Consider the following 24,186-nt stretch of genomic DNA (forward strand, 5'->3'; position numbering starts at 1 on the left):
CACTCCTATATGTAAATGTATTTGAATTTACACCTAAAATATCAGTATCTGCACATATCCATGTCTGGTCTGAACAAAAACTACAAAGCTCATTCCAAAAAGGCTGATTTGGATGAGAATTGAAGTCACCTAACATGTAAACAGATTCCACGTCGTTATTTTCAATTACTGCCTTAATTTCACTCAGACAATTTGTAAATTCAACTATATTTTCAGGCGAGTCCGTTGGCATATAAATACTAAAAATAATTATAGCTTGCTCGTTTCCTAGCACAGCTTTTATAGCACATAATCTAGTGTTGTCGCAGTCTACCATCGTTACTGACTTAAAGATGCCGCTCCGAAATAGGATAGCCACCCCCCCGTACGGCCTACCTATTAAGATTCCATCGGATGGATCTACAGCAGACTTACCAATGTATTCAAAATCCTTGCTTACAGTGCCAAGCATAGGTAGGTCACACGGGAGAAGCCACGTCTCCTGCAGAGCTACGATATCCGCATACAAACAAATGTCTCTGACGCCCTCGATAGATCGTTTAAACGATTTGCAGTTAAAACTCACCATTTTACAGGCTTGTTTATCCATTTTAATGCGTTACTTCTTACTTAACTTGAGAGACGATATTTCTCGAGTCAGAACTCTGTCTGTCTATTTTATTAAACACTACAAATCGTCTAAAACGCAACGTGTTTCTGTAAAAATATTTGCCCTAAATTAAACTAATAATGAACAAAATTGATTTTTCAATATAATTGCGTGATCTTAAATTATTATAATTCCTATGACGGTGAAAGTGAAGATGAAGAAGGTATTTAGTCATAATTTTCTTCCAGTTTCAAATTAAGTATAATAACTCCCGGTGTAATGTGATCAATACTGATAAAAATAGATTATTCACATTATTCAACAAAATAGTGTGAAAAACTTCTTAATTCTGCCCTTTTCTAGTTTCTTTTGTGCCCGCCCATATCCTTTGGTGAATCTAAAAAAATGCAAACTTAACATTATTGGTTGACATAAAAATAGGGTAAACTCACCATCTGAAGTTCGGTTTTGCTCCAAATTATTCTAAATCTCTGCCATACATTTAGTAATTAAATCTACATCCTGCTAACATAAAAAGCCGCATCAAAAATTAGTCGTTTCTCCCTAAATTAGAGTGAAATCCCAAAAAATGATAACACTGAAATTGTGATCTTTTGTGTCAAATTAGTGTCAGTCAATGAGATTTTAGCATTCTTAGCCATAGAGTAGGACGTTCTTAGCATTTGCATTTTTATCTGTGTATTCATGTTGTTCTACTTCATTTTCACGTGGTTAAACAAAATCGGCATTATTTAAGAATAGTGTAATTATAGTTAATGAATAATAAACAAACAAATAATGCATAGGCTTCTGTCCGCAAAGAACTTGTGCCAAAATAAATTCCACGGAGTTACATCGCCATCAACTAATTCATTTAAAAGTGTTTCGCTCACTCAAATAAAATGTTCTTTTTGCCGTAAAGTCCTTTTAACTTCTCATTGTACAGGTAAGTTATTTATTAGAAATTTTTAAATGAATAGATTTAGCAATAATGTAAGTTTCACGTGATTGTTTATATATAAACATAACCTGTAAAATGTTTTAATTATATAACATTCTAGAGAACTTATTCCTTGCGCGACACCAGTCTACTAGAACGGTTAATGCCGTGAGATCTCTAAAGAAGAAAACCAAACATAAAGGTTACAAAAAGTATGGTGAACTATTACAAGGTAAGTTAAAAGTAAAGTGGTCAAGCAATGTTTACAATTTTCACACATTTGAATTCACTTTGTGTTGTTTACAGTAAACGAAAGTAGCATGACTGAAATGAAAGTGTCTATAAGCAAGTTGAATGCATCTCACCTCTCTAAGCTAGCCTCTAGTCCAGTGTCGTTGGGACAGCTCCATCAACTAACAACAAAACTACCCAAAAACATTGAAGTTGACAAAGAGCTCCTGCAGACTGTTAGAGAAAAGATTTTAAAGAAACCAAAGTCAGATATCAAATTAGAGGATGATAAATGTGCACTGATATTCACAAATCATAAAATAACTACTTTGGAAGAGAGATTTAAAACCAAACAGTACATTGACATGGTAAAGGAGAGCTATTATAACTTTAGGAAAGCCACTATTTACGACCAAAGGTTGCAGGACCTCAGATATGCAATAAATGAAGGATTGAATCAGGAATTTGACTTTGAGTCAAAGTCTCCAATGCTCAATGCTGATCCAAAATCATTACCAAAAGGCCCACATGCAGTATTTAGGGAATTGTTTATTGATAACCAGTTAGACAGTTATGACCAGGAGCTCATGAGTCATATTGCAAACTTGCAGTAAGTTAATCCTTCTTATTAGAAACAAATTAAACCTTTTTGTCAGGATATCCGAAAACAGTGAATTTGTGGTTAAATTACAAAAAAATATTTAAATATACTCACAAAAAAAATACTAAATCACATATAGATGGTGCAGTCCATCATTAACTTGCATGCACGATGGTATGGAACCCTTTGTGAGCGAGTCTGACTTGCACTTGACTGGTTTTTCTCTCTTAAAAATAAGTATTTCTATAGAATTGTGATTTTTTAGGATGCAAGGTTTATCCCACCCTGCCATTGATGAAATCTGTGATGATTCTGTACACACTGAAATAGGAGATTTAAAAGAAGACTCAAATATTGAAAATGAAATTGCCAATATCAAGAGTTTGAATATAAAGAAAAAGTAAGTGAACACCAAAGTATTAAATACTAGATAAATTTTTTGTTACAAGAAGTTACAAGTCTGCTGGTCATGGTGACTAATTTTCAAGGCCACCTCATTTCCTCCATATATTTTAAGCTTTTATTGTCAACCTAATCGAAATTTCACTTTCTTTGTTAAGTTGTGTGCAGGCATATCTGGAAATCGCATCGCTGGCTCACTACAGAGCTCAAGTCTTCTCTCAGAGTGAGAAGGGTTTTGGCCATAGTCTACTACGCTGGCCATGTGCAGATTGGTAGACTTCACACACCTTTGAGAACATTATGGAGAACTCTCAGGCATGCAGGTTTCCTCCTTCACCGTTAAAACGAGTGATATTTAATTACTTAAAATGCACATAACTTTGAAAAGTTAGAGGTGCGTGCTCGGGATCGAACCCCCGACCTCCGATTAGAAGGCGGACGTCCTAACCACTAGGCTATCACAGGTACCGTCTTCGTCTTCGTCTTCGCTCTGGGCTGGTTTCCGCACTTAAACGTTTCCGTCTGTTGTGCGTGCATTGCCCCTCCCCGCTGAAGTCTTCACTCCAGCCATCCAAGCTCACTCCAGAAGCCGAGTAGACCGCCCAGGTTGCCGAGGGCTTCATGGAATGAGGTCGGGGAACCCAAATGGCGTTCGCGTTGTTCTGCTACGCCCGTGCACTCTAGGACCACGTGCGTCGGTGTTTCGTCGACCTCCATGCATGCCCTGCACAAAGGACTGTCGGTGACACCTATAACGAAAAGGTGTTTGTTTAGTGGGCTATGCCCTGTTATGAGTCCCACCACCTTTCTAAGTTTACCTCTGTCCAGGCGGAGTAGTTTGTTAGTTTGCCGTTTGTCTATGTTGGGGAAAGCCTCTTTGGCTTGCCTGCAGTCTGTTGTGTTCGCCCATAGTTGGGAATGCTCTTTTTGTGTTAGTTCATGCAACCAGGTTTTATACTCACTGAAGGGTATGGGAACAATAGGTTCTGGCCCGATCACCTTCAATGTCGTAGCATTTCGTGCTAGTGCGTCGGCCGCCTCGTTTCCCTGGTCTCCATCATGTCCTTTGACCCACCTTAGGGTGATGTCGTTTGACATGGCGAGTGTTTCCAGAGTCTTGTGGCAGTCTTGTATAAGTTGTGAGGTCGTCGAGAATCTAGCCAAGGCTTTAAGAGCAGCTTGGCTATCAGAGTTAATGTTAATTTTAAAGTTTGTTACCTGTCGATTGGCCACGGCTATAGCCGCGGTCATAATGCCCACACACTCTGCTTGGAAGACAGAGTTGTCCTTACCGAGTGCGTGACTTATTCTCATGTTTAGTTCTTGGCAGTAGGCTCCAGCTCCTGTGCCCGTTTTCGTTTTGGATCCGTCGGTGTACACTTCTATTGTGTCTTGTGCTGGCTTCGGATCTAAGTTCTTCTCTGAGTTTATCTTGTAGTTTTTGTCTAGTATGTGTTGTTTTTCGGTTCTGTCGCATTTCCACTGCAAACGTGGTTCTTTGTTTATGCTTTGCCCTAGAATTTTAGTGTGCATTGTGTTTTGTTCTTTCCAATGCCCTGAGGTTTTCAGTCTCAGGGCTGCGAGTGTTGCTTCTTCTTTGATGTGTATGTGTAGGGGCGGAATGCCCAATATGACTTCTAACGCTGCTGTTGGTGTGGTACTCATGCAGCCGGTAATGGCGAGGCATGCTTGTCGTTGAAATTTCTGTAGTTCTTGCTGGGCGGTAGTAAGGAGAGTTCTTGGCCACCATACAAGTGCAGCATATGTTAGTGAACATCTTACTACCGATAGGTATAATCATTTCATTATCTTTGGTTTTAGCCCCCATTTTTTCCCTAGCATGCGTTTGCATTGGTTTAGTATTGCTAGTGATTTTTTGGTTTTATCTTCTGTATGCCTTTTCCAGCTGAGTTTGCTGTCCAGTGTCACACCGAGATATTTTACCTCTGCGGACAGTTCAAGGCTTGTGTTAAACAAAGTTGGTGGTTTGGTTAGTTCAATTTTCCTTTTGTTGGTAAACAGTATCATCTCTGTTTTCTTCGGATTTACTGTAAGTTCGTTTTCATTGCACCATCTTTCTATTAAGCGCAAAGCTCGTTGCATGACTTCGTATAATGTGTTTTCTAGCTTGCCACTGATTAGGATGGTGAGATCATCTGCATAACCAATGGTATAGAACCCACTTTTGTTTAGTTTGGTTATCAGGTCGTCAACTACAAGGTTCCATAGTATTGGTGACAGGACACCTCCTTGAGGACAGCCTCTCGCCACTATGCCTTTTGTGACTCCGTTGATGTCTAGTTGTATGATTCTCTGTTCTAGTAAAGCTCTTATCCAGCTGCGTATGGTTTTTGACGCCTTGTATCTTCCCAAGGCTTTGTCTATGCTATCGAAAGTTGTTTTATCAAAGGCTCCTTCAATGTCTATGAACACGCCTAGTGTCGATAATTTGTTTTCGAGGTCATGTTCGATTTTGGTAACAACAGAATGAAGTGCGGTTTCTGTTGATTTGCCCGTACTGTAAGCGTGTTGATGTGAGTGTAAAGGTAGATGTTTTAAGGTTCTGTCCCTGAGGGACCTGTCGACAAGTCTTTCGAGCGTTTTTAGTAGGAAAGATGTAAGGCTGATTGGTCTGAAGGACTTCGGCAATGTGTAGTCACTCCTTCCAGGTTTTGGTAGGAAGACCACTTTCACTTCTCTCCAGGCCATTGGTATGTATTTGTATGCTATGCAGGCCTTGTATATTATTTCCAGCCATGGTGTCAGTTGAAGTTTTCCCCATTGTAAAAGTGCTGGGAAAATGGTGTCGGTCCCTCCTGTTTTGAAAGGGTGGAAGGTGTCAATAGCCCAGCTGATTCTATCTCGCGTGACTATGTTGTTGGCAAAGTCCCAATCCTATTGGATGGTGACCAAGGGTGCTTCCCCAGTCTGTTGAATCTACTATTCTACAGCCAGGGAAGTGTGTTTCGATGAGCGTTTCGCTTATCTCTTTGTCGTCCTTGGTGTATGTTCCGTCCGCTTTCCTCAGTGAGCCGAGTGTGCGGGTGTTGTCGTTTGCTAGAATCTTGCGTATGCGAGCAGCAGTATCGTTTGATTCTATGCTTGTGCAGAACTTATGCCAGGAAGCTTTTTCCTTTTCCCTGACGCGTTTATTGTATTGGTATTGGGCTTCCTTATAGTTGTCCCAATCTTGTTCTTGCTTGGTGTTTTTGGCTCTGTTGAAAAGATGTCTGAGTTTTTTCCTCATTCTTTCCAGATCAGGACCCCACCAGTTGTTTTTCGATGGTTGCTTTATGTTGTTTTTCTTTAGGGGACAAGCTTGTTCATAGCTTGTCTTAATATATTTCGTTAGTTTATTTACGTTTTCTTCGATGTTGGCGATATCATCGATGTCTTGTGGTTTATTTACGCCTATCTGATGTGTCAGCAGGCTTTTGTATTTTAATCTGTCGGTTTTTCTTGGGTTTCTCCTGGGTACGTGTGGAGTTATCATGAGATCTAGCTCGTAGCATATCCGCCTGTGGTCAGATAGTGAAGGCTCGTCACTGACTCGCCAGTTTTTTACCTGATCTGCGGCTCTGGTTGACGCTAAGGTTATATCAATTATGGTTTGGTACCTACTCGTCACGAAGGTCGGTTCGGTGCCTATGTTAATAATTGTTAGGTTAGTGGTTAGTATATAGTTCACAAATTGCTCACCACGTTTGTTGTTGACTTTGCATCCCCATAGGTTGTGATGCGCGTTGCTATCGACAGAGATAATTAAATCGATGTCGTTATCCTCACAGTGTATTACAAGTTCCACCAGTTCTTTTGGTGGTATTTGGTCTTCGATGGGCATGTATATTGATGCTAGAACCACCGGTCTTGGCTGTCGCCCCATGCCTTGTTGTATTCCATTATTTATTTTGACTGCTGTCAGATCTCTGGAACAGTATTGTGTTAGTAATAGTGCTGTAACACAGCGTGGAATGTAAATGCATGTTCTCGGTGGTTCGTCATTACTGTGTGAATAGATCTTACCATTACAGCTTCCGAAACCACATATGGTTTTTCCCCTGACCCACGGCTCCTGGATCAGGGCGATGGTCTCGTCTTCAACCTCCAGCTGCCTTCGTAGTGTGGCCGTGGCGAGGTGTTTGTGCTGGAGGTTGGTTTGTAAAATTTTTATTTTTCTGTCGCCCTCTGTGCCGGGGGTAGTTCGGCAGGGGCAGTTTTGTCTGACGCGTTTTGTTCCGCCTATCACAGGTACCAATATACTGTTTATTTATAGACGGCAAGCAATAAAACAGAAAAAGAAGAAGATGCGTGAGAAACGCCGCGCCGCCAAAGAGGCACATATGAAGCAGGACATGCGCGAGATGGAGCGGCGCGGCAAGCAGGACTCCCTGCACAAGCTGCTCATTTCACACCTGCAACTACTCTGCTCCCTTGACATGATGAGTGAGGTAAATTCTTCCTACAATGGTGCCGATTCTGATGTTTTTCCCGTAACTAAATTTAGAGTACATATCTGCATCTTTACTTGACTGTGGCGAAGTCCAAAGGAGGGTTATGACTTATGAGTTTGATTCTCTTAATATTGCTAATAAAGGACAGAAAATGAATTTAAAAGTAAAGGCTCTAAATTTTAGTGCTACTTTACAAATTTAAACAATAGGCTTGTGAGCCTATTGTTTAAACTTGTAAAGTAAAAGTATATTATTATTGTAAGTAGTTCTTCTTCTTTTCTTGTCTATGGCTCTATGTACTGCGGTTTTGTTGTCTGCAATAATTCCGCCAATGTCAATTCAGTGGAGAAAACATCGTTGTACTTTGGTTCTTGAATTCCTTTTATGAGAGACTTTTCTTTCTATCCTTTGTTAGACCTAGACCTCACAAGGACAACCTGTAAGTAGTTATTATTGTAAGTATTTGTGACACCTAAAGTCATGAGGTTTGACAGCCCTAAATTAAATTAAGTTTGTCTGTCCCTTTCATTGGTAAGAAAAAGATGTGAATACTCTAAAATTTACAGTTGCAATCAGAGTTTTTTAGAGTTACATATATGGGAAAAATTTGCGTGTATGTGAAAATCATTTTTACATTCAAAGATCCATTTGCAAAATATCAAACTTTAAAGTGGTAATTTTTAGAGTCAAGTCAAAATCGTGTGTAACGCCTTGATAGCCCAAAATGCTACAAACATTAGGTTAGCTTAGACAGTGACCGACAAGATGTTTGGGATCACAATGGATCAGAGACAGTCGATCGAAGTGATACAGGGAATTCAAAGACCTGCATAGCCTCAACGAAGAAAGAACAGGATGTTAAGCGATTAAATTGTTTCAGGGTCGGCAAGTATTGCAGTATTATCGGCAGAGAAGTGCCAGGGCGCCAGAACACCCCAAAGTCACCAGTGTCAAAGTTTACAACACACTTTTACATGGATTCGCTTCATTGGTGAGTACCTTTAATGCTCTTACCATGTTATTCTTCTATTGTGTTACTTCATTTGCAGCTAGCACAAGGAGAGTTGAAACAGCTCAGTTATTCATCATCATCATGATCAACCCATCGCCATTCATCAGAAAATATTAAAGAAAACATGAAACTTATTATCAAAGCTATCAAAAGTCGTTAAGACTTTGCATTTAGGCTGTTAAAAATTTACTCATGAACTCATCAATACTATCATCAATATCTATTTCTTACAGGGCCAACTAGAAAATGTGAAAGAGTTACTATTGTTCATGTCTGAAGACCAAGTGGAGGCCAATGCTCAAACATTTGCCGCAATATTCGAGTGTGTTGAGAGAAGCGATTTATTAAATAAGAACTTAGTATTACATTATTACCACAATCAAATGCAAGAGAAGGTAATCAATTGATTAAACCATTATGATTCGCGTTTGCTACGTAGTAAATAAAATAAGATCTACTAATCTTCTTTCTTTTTGCTGATGTGGCAATGCCGTTCCTTAGGTCCCAGCATTACGCCGACCATTGTTTTCGACTATTTCATTTGATAGTAGTTGATGCCCGCGACTTCGTCCGCGTGGATTTAGGTTTTTTAAAAATCCCGTGGGAACTCTTTAATTATCCAGAATAAAAAGCCTGCCATTGCCTATGACCTTCCTCGGGATATAAGCTAACTCTGTACTAGATTTCATTAAAATTGGTTAAACTGTTGAGCTGTGAAAAGCTAGCAGACAGACAGACACACTTTCGCATTTATAATATCAGTAAATTAGTATGGATAATTGATCGTCAATAGGGTACTAGTTGTGCTCTCAAGAATATCAGCACTTTCTTAACTGAGATTGGTTGTGGATATTGTCTAATTCGATTGTTTACGAATCCTTCAGCAATCTGAGATCTATATTGACAGCAAGAAACAAAAAACAGATTTGTCAAGGTCTTATGCCCTACCAGTTAAGTACAAGTTTAGTAAACATCTGAATTAGCTTTATTACGTACACGCTTGCGCGTTTGCGTGCGAGATTGGTCGCTTGTGTGATAAACAAACATTTTGTTTTAGGGATTAACACTAAACGATTTGCTTGACAAGACATACTTCTTCCAAAATCAACGCGACGTGGTATTAAAAGCCGTGCGTCGATTAGACCCACATTTTGAACCAATATACACCCCGCCAGCACTAGACTATGACTGTCCTTTACTCGAGAATATTAAACTAGAGAATGTGGAAAATAGGAAGGGGTTACTGACGTCACCTGCGAGTGGTTTGCTGAGTTTGGAAGATCTGAGACTTAAGGGTAAAGAGCAAGTGGCAATGGAAATCGCTGGGGAGATTGAAGTGCAGAATATTGCTGTAAAGGATGAGGCTACGAAGAGTGTGGAGAAATATGTAAGTTTCTATCGATTCTTGCATGTACCCAATCAGTTATTCTTCACCTCATTTGTTATCTTAAGGATCATGGTTTTTAATCACTCTGTAATGTGAACTTTAAAAGTAATAGATATGGGGACCATAAACAAAATGAATTCTTTTCAGGATAACATTATTTTCTAGCATCCAAACCAAAGTAAATAAAACTGTAATGCAATGCAAATAAGTTTACTTTTACAATAATGGGCAATGTTAAGGTCCTAACGCACTTGCTGTGCGGCGCAACGCCGCACCGCCTTGCTCGACACAAACTCATATTTGTCGCGCCGCGTAGCGTAAGTGCGCTTGGACCATTAGGATTATAAAAAATGCCTTATCGTTCCAGAGAGAGAAATACAACGCCATCGAGAAGGAATGGCGTGACGTCATACACGAGGCGTTCACTCGCAACATGAGCACGCTCAAGTCGCGCAGCAACGCTTCGCACTCCGCCATCACGCTCTATCCCTATCTGAAAGTTCTACAGGTGAGTATAACAATACAGCACCATTATGCCATGAGAAAAATTTATATGGGTGTTTTTTTTGCAATTTCTCATAATGCTGGTTATGAATAAAAAAACCGACCGAGACCTCGGTTTTTTTAAGCTTTTAGTGTACGTAGTCATTGCTTGGTACCTACATTATTAATTCACTTTCGTAATCTTGATAACTTAGGCGGGCAGTAACCCTGCAGCATCAGAATTAAGGAGTTGGATCTAGAAATTTGTATGGGACCACCACGGAAACTTCTTCTCTTGATTAAAAAAAGTTTGGGCTGAATTGAGAACCTCCTTTTTGGAATTCGGTTTAAATTACATCCATTTCGAAATTTAAATTATATTTCTATCTATTTTATATATATGTTTTGAATAAAAATGTCATTTTCAAGGTGCATATGGATCCATACTAATCCATACATTACAAATGCGAAAGTGAGAACGTCCGTTCGTGTGTTACCTTTTCACGGCCCATCTGCTTAGCCGATTTGACGAAATTCGGTACTTTTTTCACAGAAAATCAAAGAGTTTCCAAGTGATTATTAAAAAAACCTAAAGTCAAGTTCTCTATTGATTCTTCTTCTTCTTTGTCCTCGCCTTATCCCGTTACGCTTTGGCTTTCCTTAACATGCGGCGCCATTTGCCTTTCCATGATAAGTATATTGAGTTGACTTGTGTTTTACGGCCGTTTGCCACCTGACGCCAAGTTCTTTATTGATAGTATAAATAAAATTGTTTCAGGTTGATCAGTTTGTGGAGTTGATAATGAGTGAGATCAGCAAACTAGTAGACGGCAGTGAGACATACAGTCCAACGCTGAAAATATTACAGAGAGACTTGGGGACTCAGGTCTATAACAAGTAGGTTTCATATATTAGAAAGTCATGCCTACTAAAATAATTCTTTTAACTATAAGTCCCGCAAATTGCTATTGCGCTGTAACCATGTCTCATTAACATCGAAATGACGTCATTTTGACTTCAGCTGCAATAAAAATATACCATCAGCTCGAAACTTCAGTCTAGTGCTGACGTCACTAAAATGGCGGGCACGCGCATTCGCAATTTGCAGGACTAAACCTTTCTCACCCATTTTCAAAATACATAAGTCATTATTTTCATCATGTGAAAATATTTATTGTATTATCTTAAACACTGATTAGGCGAATTTAAAATTACTACCAATATTATAAATGTGAAAGTGTGTTTGTTTGTTGGTTTGTCCTTCAATCACGCTGCAACGGAGCTGAACGGATCGGCGTGATTTTTATTCCGAAAAATCAAGGAATTTCCACGGGCAGCGTATATTGCTCCCCGTATGAGTGAGCGAGACAGAGTACGCTTCTGCTGCGTGACACGACACCTCACTTTTTTAAATTGTTATACTTTTAATCTTTTCCAAATAGGGCCTTGAATAATCAAATAAATCTATGCTATTATATAAGTTAGCACCAGTTTAGTGCAATGAAATGCTAAACAGTACTTCCATACTAATATTATAAATGCGAAAGTGTGTGTCTGTCTGTCTGTCTGTCTGCTAGCTTTTCACGGCCCAACCGTTCAACCGATTTTGATGAAATTTGGTACAGAGTTAGCTTATATCCCGGGGAAGGACATAGGCTACTTTTCATCCCGGAAAATTAATGAGTTCCCACGGGATTTTTAAAAACCTTAATCCACGCGTACGAAGTCGCGGGTATAATCTAGTAAGCAAATAAATCTATGCTATTTTTTTATCCAAGTTGATTATTGCAACTAAATGCTAAACAATCTTCTATAAAAAATAACGTTATTTCAGGTATCAAATAGAACAATTCCGACGTAACGGAGTTCTAGAAAAGATCGAACAAATATACGAGAAGTATTGCAAATGGTACATAGAAAGGCACCCATTGGATGATACCAATAAGCCGTACAATGGCAGACAAGCGTGGCAGTTACTAGTGCACCAGAACAGAGAAGGAGCTAGTTTGGTAAGTGATATTGAACTTTAATTCCTTGGAGCTAAAGTCGCTTTTACGGTACAGTTCTTGCAATTCACGAAGACGAGTGAACTTTACTTCGTTTACGTCGTACGTGTGGTTACGTCGTTTACATGGGCATTGCGTAAGTGTGCGTGTATGACGGACCAATCAGTCGCGACCAATCACTCGCAAACGCACACATTTAGTGCACCCCATTTATACCGATACTACTTAAACACAAGCATGAGCCACTCGTCATCGTCAAATGCAAAAAGTATAACAAAAATTATTGTTAAAAAACTTTACTTAAATTTTTTGTTAAAGGACATTGAGCTTTATTGCATGGAAGCAAAGTTACTTTTACAACAACGAATCTTATTTAACTAACTGCTATTTTCCCAACATTTTTGAAGTAAAACTTCTATAGGTCTGACGAGTGTAACACATATATTTGTTCGGTTCAAAGTAACGCAAACGTTACTTCAACAGTAAGTTCAATAGTAAGAAATATAACAGAACAACTGTTTTTAGACTGCCATCTTTACCATAACGTCGAAGAAGTTTTACTTCAACCGCGTGTGTGTGAAATTTTATATGCACTTTGTTTTGTAAAGGACATTGTGCTTTATTATTAAAGACTTAAAGTTCCTTTTACGATTATGAGAGCATGTTTCAGAATGTCGAGGAAGCTCCTTGGCCCGTGGAAATACGGCAGAACATTGGGAAATTCCTCTACAATATAATCATAAATGACGTAAAAATTGACGTCAACATGTTCAAACAGAAAGCGAAAGTGTGAGTCTGAGTTTTGTTTAGTCTTTGGATATTCTAGACATTTTTTGAATTATAATAAATCGATTACATTGAAATACCTTGTAGTAAGTTTTTAAGTGTGTTTGAAAGCTTTAACATTAAAAAATTTATGCCGGTAATAAAATAAGTTTTTTGCAAAGAAACGTTGCAATCTCTTAGGGAATGATTTAAAGAAAACTTTCTTGGAAAGAAAGAAAAAAAATGCATTTATTTGTTGTTGGTGTCTCCGATAAAAACATAGCATACAAATGTAACATTTTCATCTGTGAGGCACCAAGCTAACCTATTTTTCAAGTTACGATTTAAAGAGTTAAGGCTGAGCAATGTGTTGGTCAGTTAACCAAAACCAAGCGACTACAACTTCAAAGATTGTAAGATTGTGGTATTTTATTCTAAGAATAGCTTTTTATAACATCAGGAAGAAGCTTCCAGCAGTATACAAAGTCCATCGCCCTTGGGGTAGACTAGTACGGCTGGAACTCAAACCGCATCCCGCACTAAGTCGATTATGGACGTCGGCTGCTCGCCCACAGCTCAAGATGCGCGCCGCCCTAGCGCCCACGAGAGCGCCGCCCGCACCCTGGCTCGCGCCCACGGCCAATGGCGCTTATCTGCTCACCGCTACCCCATTAGTCAGGTATGGCATAAAAATCAAAAAGCGTGCAGTACGCGGCTGAAAGTGATGAACATCAGTCTTTAGAATGACATTTTACCTTTCTAGAGCGTTGTCTCTGTCAGTCATACCCATATGACGCTTTGTCGGTCTCAACGACCGAGACAGTGCTCTACAAATCTGCTGTCTCCTTCTAAAGGTCGATGTTCATCACTTTTGGCCGCGTACTGTACTTACCGAACTTATGTACCGGACTTGTGTAGCTAAAATTGAAGCCTCATCCGGCGTTAAGTCGTTTATAGGCGTCGTAAGCGCCCACAGCTCAAGATATGCGCCTGCCTACGGGAGCGCCGTGCGTACCCAGCAAGGGCGGTTATCTGCTTACTTCTACACGTTTGGTCAGAAATATTATGGACATAGCAAGAGGTCTACAGCATAAATAAAGCCTGACCAGAAAAATAAAATACATCGTCATATTGCAGAAATCCCGTGGGACTAATACGCCCCCAGAACGAGTGTTTAATATTTCAGGTCAGGCTTTAAAAAATAAATCACCACATAATTAGGTCCTGCAATATCATATTTGACAGATGTGTATAGCTTTTTTATGACTTTAGACTATCAAACGATGGTCTTGGCCTTACTAAAAGACTCTGGTTTCGTTTTAGAGTACATATTTTGTTTCAACAGTACCGTTTTCCCCAGAATGCCCTACTTTGTAATGGCCCAGACTAAGAGGCTGGAGGAAGCGCCGCCCGGTACTTTGTACCCAGTGCTGGACAGCCTCAACCAGCTGGGCGAAGTGCCGTGGCGCATCAACCAGCCCGTGCTCGACCTGCAGATGAAGATATTCAGGTAGCTCCTCGACTTAGTCCTACTATGATGACTCAAAGCAAAAGGCTGGGGAAGCCCCTGGCTACGTTGTGCCCAGCGCTGGACAGCCTCAACCAGCTGGGTGAAGTTATATTAAGTATATAGAGCTTTTAATCTAAAGCACCCCGATAAGAGGTGGCGGCATCAAAACAGCTGTTCTTTTTGGCGGCCATTTTTGGTGGAAATGACGTTTTAACGTTATTCCTGTCCAAAATAGATCTTTCTCAAGGGCTTCCGAGGTAGTGTAGTGGTTTGACACACATAATTTTGTTGGTCAAGCAGCTTGGGCCAGCAAACGGCACTTTTGTCATTTCTCGAACAATGTCCGAACGTCGCGTCAAGCAAAAATATAAAATCGCATCAATCACCGTCGAGCACGTACAGTACGCGGCCGAAAGTAATGTACATCGACCTTTAGAAGGAGGTAGCAGATTTGTAGAGTGTTGTCCCTGTCGTTGAGACCGACAAAACGTCATATAGGTATGAGTAACTAAGACGACGCTCTACAAAGCCGAAATGTTATTCTAAAGGCCGATATACATTACTTTCGGACGCGTACTGTAAATGCTTGATTCAAGCATCAAGCAAGCAAACTTTATAAATGGTCAAAATGCTTGGCTCAAGCAAAAATCTACGTGCTTGGCGTCAAACCTCTTGACCGTCTCTGAAGCCCTTACTTGAGTGTTACTCTCTATATTCGATGCGGTTGACAACAGGTCCGGTGGTGATAAGAAATTGGACATCCCGCCTCCCTCGTCGTCGTTGAATATGTCGCAGTGGACGATGGCCGGTGACCACGGCCCGGTGGCCGGCGACCATAGCGCAGCTGGTGACCACAGCCCGACCAATGCGCTGCGGCGCCGCGTGGCCATCAATCGCGCGCGTGCTGAAATGCACTCGCTGTGGTGCGATGCGTTATACAAACTGTCACTGGCCAACCACTACAGGTAAGCCGAATCGTAAACCGTAATGAATATACGCGCTTTACAAGTAAAAACATTGCTTTAAAGGCCACATGTGGCGCTAAATGTATATGGGGTGTTACTGGGGCACAGCTTCTCAGGTGTAACTAATAGTCACATCTGAGAAGCAATGAGTTAGTGACGCATTTATAATACCGTTTCATTGTAGGAGCCGGTTGCCGGAGAGTGATAGTTGACGTAAAAATCAAGGCTCTCAACGTTACTGTCGCCCTCCCGAAATGTGGTTGACATTAAATCTACTTGTTCGAAATGTATTTCTTTAACGCTTCTGATACGAACCAACTGAAGTTTGGAACGCCAATCTCTCTTCTGTTTCCTTCACATATAACCCAAATACTTTGAAGGCAAGAATTAATAGGCATCTTTTAGGCAAGCACTCTCCAACCCAAATTATTATTATTTATTATGTTTTTCATCTTACAATAAAATAAAAAACCTGCACCATACCCCACAAGCCGTCTACGGTTACCTCTAGTAACGGTTTAGTATACCCGGCTGAGTTTGTTGTGGGCTCTTCTGAGACCTGGACACGTTTGGAACCCTCGTAGCTTTAGTTTTAAGTTTACGTACTGAATTATTATCTTACAAATTCCGCATTTTGTCAATCAAAATGTGTGCAATGATACCCATTTTGAATAAATTATTTGATTTTGATTCTAGGTGATTGCTTATTTCAATATTTTCTTTGCGAATAAAAAAGCGAATACGCCTATAAGCTATTGTGTTTCCCAGGGACTGTATATTCTGGCTACCACACAACATGGACTTCCGCGGCCGCGTGTACGCCGTGGGGCCGCACGTATCGGTGCTGGGGGCGGACGCGGCGCGCTCTCTGCTGCAGCTCGCCCAACAGAGGCCGCTGGGCCCGCGCGGCTTGAGCTGGCTCAAGCTGCACGCTATCAACCTCACTGGCACTAAGAAGAGGAGCACTGTTGCGGAAAGGTGAGGAAAAAATCGTCATCAACGTTTAAGCCTGTGGATGTCCACTGTTTGACAATAGGCCTTGGCTCAAACTGCACGTCGTCGTTTGTTTGAGACGGTTTCTGAGTGTGTTGCGCGGTGAAAAATGGGTGTCAATCCGCAGCTCGATTGCGGTAGAATGACAGCTACAATGTCACGATCGCAATCACCAGTGATTGGTTGACGCTCGCTCACTATTGGCTACAATGCATTGTTGCAACAAGAATACCATAAATTGAGCCAATCACAACAATTACGACTGTAAAATGATTGATACAGGTTTCCAGAATCGGCCTACCGGTATTTGACAACTAGTCAAATCAGTTACTTTTTATCAAACGTCAAAACGCGCGCTCAGCAAGATTCTATGAAATGCCGGTATGTGACGTCACAATTATGTGATGTATTTTTTTAGTTTAATCGATAGTTTAAAGTAGTTGTCACACATAAAACTAACAAAAGATATGGATTTTACGTATTTTGGAAGACCCTCTATTTAATAGTCACTGTGAAATAATTTATTTTTGACATAGTCACATACCGTATTGACGTAACAGTCAAATACGAAAATTGGCAAACGGGTTCTTCAAAGACTGCACTTTGGTACAACATATTTTTATTAATAGTTAATATGTTTTGTTTGTCATAGGCTGGCCTACGCAGATACCATCATAGACAAGATCCTGGACTCTGCAGACAACCCATTGGATGGGCAGGGCTGGTGGAAGAAATCCGAGGAGCCTTGGCAAACACTCGCCTGCTGTATGGAGATCGCTAATGCCATGCGATCGCCAAATCCTGAAGGTATGTAATATGTACAAGTACTTACTTTTGATGACTTCAACTGACACTAGACTAGACTAGAGAATCGGGGCCACTGGCCCCGATTCTCTAGTCTCTCTCTAAACTAAATTTAGAGTATCTGCATCCTTTTCTTTTTACTAATGCTAAAAAAGGAACGGAACATGACTTTCACATTTAAAGACTCTAAATTTTAGTGCACAATACAAATTTAAACAGTAGGTTCGCGACTGCGCACTAAAATCACGGGGTTTACCATCTAAAAATTAAATTTAAAACTGTCAAACTGTCTGTCCTTTTCATATTACATTAGTAAGAAGACTATGCGAATACTCTAAAATTAGGTTGTGCTCAGAATCAGTGCCATTGGTGAGCGCTGTAGTCTTAAATTAAAAAAAACACTGTTTGTCCATAGAGTACATGTGCGGTTTCCCCGTACACCAGGACGGGTCGTGTAACGGGCTGCAGCACTACGCGGCGCTGGGCGGCGACGCGGTGGGCGCGGCTGCCGTCAACCTAGCGCCGCGCGACATACCTCAAGATGTTTACAGTGAAATTGCTGCTCTGGTGAGGAAAATAACATTTTTTATGATATAGCCTAACATCTAACATTTTATATAATATCTGTCCCGGCTTTACTCACGTGTTTAGTCGACGTTAGCCCGACTAGTTTTGAACCCATCCGGGGTCCTTTTTCAAGGGAGTCAGTTCGCGCACGCGTCGCGATCTTACATTTTTATGGGGTTTCAATTGCGATGCTATATCGTCAAGCTGTGCACATACTGAACCGGCTTCGGTCGGCTTCACAACGACGTTGCAAGCTGTACTAGCAGTGCAAAGCGCTGTCTATTTGTTAAAAAATTCCTTTTTTTTTACAAATGCCGCCAATATAGACACAGATACGCCTTAAGATTAAATGGACCTTAATACTTCGATTCAAATAAGTACATTTTTTATTACCGATGTTCCTATTTGCAATTTTTCGCGCTGGCTACAGATTGTGGGATTCAATATATAGTCCTTACAAGATGACTCCTCTTGCGCCATTTTAACTCTATGGGTCAACTGTCATGTCAAAAGTACGGTTCACCTTTAAAATAAGGACTAAAATCGTACTTTTGACATGAAATTTGACACAAAAAGTTACAATGGCGTGTGAGGAGTTAAATTTTGCGCGTTATACTCGAAAAATTCTGTTTTCGAAAAGTTTAAGAAAACTCATCTAAGGGTATATAGTAGTACTCCTAGTTCGAGTTTTCTTATAGTTTCGTACAGCTGTTTGATGTCATATCGATTTATCGATTTGCAAATGGTACCCTTTTTTGCTAGGTGGAAAGCATGCGAGTGAGGGACGCGGCGGCCGGCGTGCCCGCTGCCATAATGTTAGAGAACTTCGTGCGACGAAAGGTCATCAAGCAGACCGTCATGACCACAGTGTACGGAGTCACCAAGTTCGGAGCTCGACTGCAGATCGCTAAGCAACTGAAAGGTAATTTTTATTAACAAGGTCCCAGAAGACATTTTGGAGTATCTTTCAACAAGTCTGAAGTTTTAATAAAAATCCTATTGCAATGTAAAGCCTGACTAGATAAATAAAATACGTCGCCATAATGCGAAAAATCCGTGGAACTAATTTATACCCGACCATACAATGCGACAAGGCTATCTTGGCGCGTGGCGAAAATCGGAACTAACGTTGCTGTCAAGTGTCAAGATATAAAGAGTTGCCCTAATGTCCTATAGAAAATAGCGGATCGGAAACTAGCTCAAGCTTATCGAAATTTTCATAAGTGTGTAAGAGACAACACTACATTTCAACTATAAAAACAGGGTTTCGGCACAATCCGCAATTTGCTGTGCTAACGTAAGTACTTGTTTTTCTTGTAAATAAAAAACATAATCTTTTGTTATGACAGCTGATTAGCTGATACAAGCGCCGCCATTTTCTGTGCTAAGAAATACATGGTAAAACCATAGATATTTTCTCTCTATCAGTTTAAATTCTCTAAGGAATATTCTTAGCCTTTGTTCTCCAACAGCGCCTCTCTGTCAATGTCATTCAAGTGCCAATAGAGCCTTGTCGCACTATAAACTTAGTGACCATAGACCATACTAGTGGCGCTCCCAGAGCAAGTTTTTTATATTTCTGATCAAGCTACAATTATTTAAATGACAAGAAAAGATTGGGAAATGGGTAGAAAAACAGAAACCCATATGAAAAATGGATGGCAACTTTAAAAAATGTTTGTGATGTGAATGTTAACAGACTATATCGTTTTGTAGATATCGACGAATTCCCTAAAGATCAAGTATGGCCGTGCTCGCAGTATTTGACGTCGCGAACATTCGACTCCCTGCGAGAGATGTTCTCTTCCACCAAGCTGATCCAGGACTGGTTCACCGACTGCGCCAAGTAAGACTTCGTCATTTTATCACTGGATATCACTTACAAGTACTCTGGAACTACTGGAAGAGGTATACAAGTTGCTGAAATGGACTTGTACAAGTACACTGGGGAGTGTAAAATGACAGTTATTTTTGTGTCTATTCAAAGCGCCCAAATGAGTGAATACAGAAATAAATCAGTACCCTTATTATAAATGCGAAAGTGTGTTTGTTTGTTAGTTTATTGGTTTGTTAGTTCGTCTTTCAATCACTCGCAACGGTGCAACGGATTGACGTCATTTTTTGCATGGGTATAGATAAAGACCTGGAGAGTGACATAGACTACTTTTTATTCCAGAAAATCAAAGAGTTCCCATGGGATTTTTAAAAACCTAATTCCACGCGGACGAAATCGCGGGCATCAGCTAGTAAACCAATAAAGTGGGTAACAAAATTCTCAAACATGACCCAAGTTTTGTTGATCCCAGCATATAATCTCATTCACTCATGAACATTCTCACTATACAGGGTGATATCGGGCGTTTGCGGCGAGAGTGTGGAGTGGGTGACTCCACTAGGGCTGCCAGTGCTGCAGCCCTACTACCGGCGCGGGCCTCCCACTAACAACTCTGCGCAACACTCGCCCGCTGCGCCCGTCGACCTGCACCAGTGAGTGACACCACTTTTTATAACCCCTATATTTATTTTCCCACTCACTATCTTATGTTAACAGGTGCTGAGGCCCCTAGATTTGTTTTCGAAACACCAGCTTTAAAAGGCATATAATTTGTTCAGGTCTAGGTATTCATAAATTTTATAAAGTAAATCAGACGCGTCTAGGGCCTCATTAAGAAGTTTAACAATTACCTATCTATGTCTATATCGTAAGTTAACCGCCTCGGCAGGCGCACTCCACATTAAGCTACATCATCATTGATACATTTGGTGTGATCGTAGTCAAGATCAACCGATAGACGTCCACTGCTGGACTTAGGTCTCTTGTAGGGATTTCCATACGCCACGGTCTTGCGCCGCCTGAATACAGCGGCTCCCTGCGACTCGTCTGATGTCATCCGTCCACCCCTTGGGGTCACCGGTCATCGGTGCGAGGTCGCCATTCCAGCACCTTGGGACCCCAACGTCTATCGGTTTTACGAACTATGTGCCCTGCCCATTGCCACTTCAGCTTCGCAACCCGTTGAGCTATGTAGTCAAGTGCATATACCTATTTAGCATTTTAAAAAATGGTTGATTTCCAGGCGCCCGTGCACAATGAAGCAACGTAACGCGTTTCCGCCCAACTTCATCCACTCTCTGGACTCCTCACACATGATGCTGACCGCGCTGCACTGTGAAGCGGCCGCTGTGACCTTCGTCTCCGTGCACGACTGCTTCTGGACACACCCCGACACTGTGGACCAGATGAACCAGGTTTGTTATCATCCTTTTGTCAGCCTATACCTCCACTACCTTACATTGACCTTCCCATTGCATACCGCCCTCATCAAATCACTTTCCGCCCAAGTTCATCCACACGCTGGATTCTTCACACATAATAATATCACACGACTTTTTCCTCTTTACCTTATTCTGTAAAATTATAATAAAAAAATTCGCATTACTGTGTTGTTATTTCTGGGCTTTATTGACACATGTATGTTTTCTGGACATCCATCCCAAAAAATTAAATGACAACAAAAAATGTCGAGCTCACAAAATTAATTTTAAAAAACTTAAGTAGGTAAGTACTTTCATATTCGCATTAGTAAGTTACAAATATTATTCACTAGACTTCGACCGCGTGAAAATTCCGTGGGAACTCTGCTTTTCCGGGATAAAAGTTGCCTTTCCTATGGGATGTAAGCTAACTCTGTACCAAATTTCATCAAAATTGGTTTAACCGCTGAACCGTGAAAAGCTAGCAGACAGACAGACATACAGACAGGCACACTTTCGCATTTATAATATTAATATGGATATAATATTGAATGCAGTATATATAAAATCAATGTTATACTTATTTTCAGATATGTCGCGAGCAGTTCGTGGCCCTGCATTCACAACCGATTTTGGAAAACTTGTCTGATTTCCTTGTGAAACGATACAGTTATGCAGAGAGGTAAATGCCTAAATTATTATGTTTTAGTTAGGACATCTTTGATTTCTGGGCTGGCTATCTGTATTTTTCATCAAAATCGGATGGGCTGTGAGAAACTAGCAGACAGATAGATACACCTTCGCATTTTCGCACAACGTATAGCGCATAATTGAGTAGGCACCTGCGGTGGTGGAGCAGTGCAGGAGGAGTGGCAGTTGTCACAAGTTGACGATCAATCACCTCTCGCGTCAGGTCATCACACCCTCCCACACCGCTCAACTACCGCAGGAACCTACTCAGTTATGCATTATGCCTGTACAGACCGCTCAATGTAACTTTTCCCCTGACGTTATGTTGGCACCATTGCAAATCACACAATAATGAACCCTAAGTTTTAAGGAATAAAGCATACAAAGCAATGGTGCCAACATGACGGCAGGGGTAAAGTTATACTGAACGATCTGTAGTATGGATTGTTTTATTCGCATTTTGTTGTTTTATTCTAGTGAACTTGAAGACGGCACTGTCGGCGCAGCAAACAAAGAGAGAGTCAATTCCTTACTGAAAAAAGTTCCAGAAAAGGGAGACTTCGACATCAACAGTGTACTCGACTCAGTATACTTCTTCAGCTAGTTCCATTTGATTTTGGTGAAATCCATTTTGACTGGAAATAATACACGTAGAGCAAAATCCCAGGGCCGCCAGACGTGACTTATTTTCTGAGAAACAAAATGTGTGGGACAGAGTAGTGTTTAGGCGGAAACAAACTATCGGACGTGTCCATAAGTCGCGGCTGATAGTCACATTCGTTTGGGACGCGGCTTGCGGACTTACCCAAGCGTTTTCTGACAAAAACATCCAACGAGCCATACTTTTATCGTACGTTCAAGCGCTCTAGGGAGGCCCAAGGTTACGTCTGCTACATGTCCGATAGTTAACACAGTTCAGTGTACATTTTATTCTCCAGATACCTCCCAAGTCGCGGCGGTCAGCGCCGGATAATTTGTTTCCGCCTTTAGCGTGCACTTTTAAAGTACTTTAAAGTTTGTGCCGTCGGTCAATTTATAAGGTATCAGCTGGCGGTCCTTGGATCTTAGACCAAAGGCCCTGTGGCCGTATGAAACTTGTTAGTAATGCGTTTTATGACTACTTATATGTAGCTACATTATACAAGAACTGCCAATTTTGACGACTGATATATGATTTGAATTTCATAGTGAATAAGGCTAGACACAAATCGAATGGGAATCCGCGGTCGGAAAAACGCTCGCGAACTTAACGCTTCTGTACCAGCCATTACACAAACATTAAAGACTTGAAGGGGAAAATTATTCCGCTCGGATTTGTTGGGCAAAAGTGCGCGGGCCGAATTATTGTTGCGTTTATGTTTCTAGCATTTCCGAATTTGTTTCTAGCCTTTCTAGCTCAAGTCATTGTATTTTGTTTTTTGAATAAAGATTTTCGTCCAATATATGAAACATGCTGTCACAACATCAATAAATAATTATTATTGTTACATATTTTGCGTCACAAAAATTACTTAAGTAGACGCCAGCTGTAAAAGCGTGTTATTTTCCTCTAGGAGGCTTAGACTGATTGTGTATTCTTATATTAAGTTGCTGTTAAGGTTGTTTTGTTATGACACTAGCCGTTATAGGCACATAAGCAGAATGGAGCTAAAGATGCCTTTTGACGACCTCCCTGTCGCAGTGGTAAGCGCTGTTGTCATATTAGTGGGAGGTCCCGGGCTCGACTCCCGGCAGGGGTTTGGAATTGTATAATTTCTAAATTTCTGGTCTGGTGGGAGGCTTCGGCCGTGGCTAGTTACCACCCTACCGGTAAAGCCGTGCTGCCAAGCGATTTAGCGTTTAATAAAAATCGTTAGCCCACTTTCATCTTGGACTGCATCATCACTTACCACCAGGTGAGATTGCAATCAAGGGCTTACTTGTATCTGAATATAAAAAAGGTGCCAACTGAAATCAGCTCCCTTTACTTCATTATACGCTTGAAATTGTAATTAATGAAAACAAAACATAAGAGATTACCATTCAATCATATTTTAACCTTATGTTAAGGTCAATAAAGCTGGGTTTCAAAATATCATCTATAAAACCGCTTTGACTTCACTCTGCTTTGCTTGCAACACGATTAAGCGTACATTGCGCGGGTAAGCGATGCGACCATCGCATGCTCACACCTAATAGAACGCGAATACGCGATCATCGCAGGGAAGCCAATTAGTACACCGAGATCAGTATGTTTGACCGCACGTTCGTACGAGAAAAACTCGCGCGAACTTGCGATGATAGCGCATTCGCGTTGTATGAGGACAACATCTGATGGTAAAGCTTTTAAAGCTGCGATAATTTTTCACATTTTCACTGTATAGTAAGTACTATTTGGTGTAAAGAAACTATTTTACACCAAAATAATTATTTAGTTCAAGTATTAGTCTGTGATGATTACCTAGAGTTACATGAAATAAATAAATTGATAATTACATGAAACATGTTTTTTTTAATATTTTGCCATTTATTATCCATGATAAAATATAAGCCATA

At 40.7% G+C, this 24,186-nt stretch overlaps 1 protein-coding gene across 1 annotated transcript; it reads left to right on the forward strand.

Moving 5' to 3' along the window:
* The first annotated feature begins 1,278 nt into the window (after positions 1-1,278).
* Positions 1,279-24,144, forward strand: PolrMT (mitochondrial RNA polymerase). The gene is made up of 24 exons (XM_034978630.2): positions 1,279-1,535; positions 1,651-1,761; positions 1,836-2,370; positions 2,627-2,761; positions 7,037-7,211; positions 8,095-8,205; positions 8,460-8,621; positions 9,284-9,613; positions 9,981-10,121; positions 10,875-10,993; positions 11,931-12,105; positions 12,773-12,891; positions 13,328-13,546; positions 14,228-14,377; positions 15,112-15,342; positions 16,111-16,320; positions 16,988-17,142; positions 17,555-17,706; positions 18,469-18,628; positions 19,423-19,552; positions 20,053-20,193; positions 20,784-20,955; positions 21,552-21,643; positions 22,129-24,144. Exons 1-24 carry the CDS (start codon positions 1,388-1,390, stop codon positions 22,253-22,255), a joined length of 4,200 nt encoding a protein of 1,399 aa, XP_034834521.1. The 5' UTR covers positions 1,279-1,387; the 3' UTR covers positions 22,256-24,144.
* Positions 24,145-24,186: the final 42 nt, after the last annotated feature.

Source organism: Maniola hyperantus, chromosome 19, assembly GCF_902806685.2.
Source record: "Maniola hyperantus chromosome 19, iAphHyp1.2, whole genome shotgun sequence".
Classification (NCBI taxonomy): Eukaryota; Metazoa; Arthropoda; class Insecta; order Lepidoptera; family Nymphalidae; genus Maniola; species Maniola hyperantus.

Coding starts and splice junctions, on each gene's coding strand:
- PolrMT (XM_034978630.2), top strand. CDS start 1,388: ATGCATAGGCTTCTGTCCGCAAAGAACTTGTGCCAAAATAAATTCCAC. Junction 12,106..12,772: donor ACAGAGAAGGAGCTAGTTTG/GTAAGTGATATT, acceptor AGCATGTTTCAG/AATGTCGAGGAAGCTCCTTG. Junction 18,629..19,422: donor GATCGCTAAGCAACTGAAAG/GTAATTTTTATT, acceptor ATCGTTTTGTAG/ATATCGACGAATTCCCTAAA.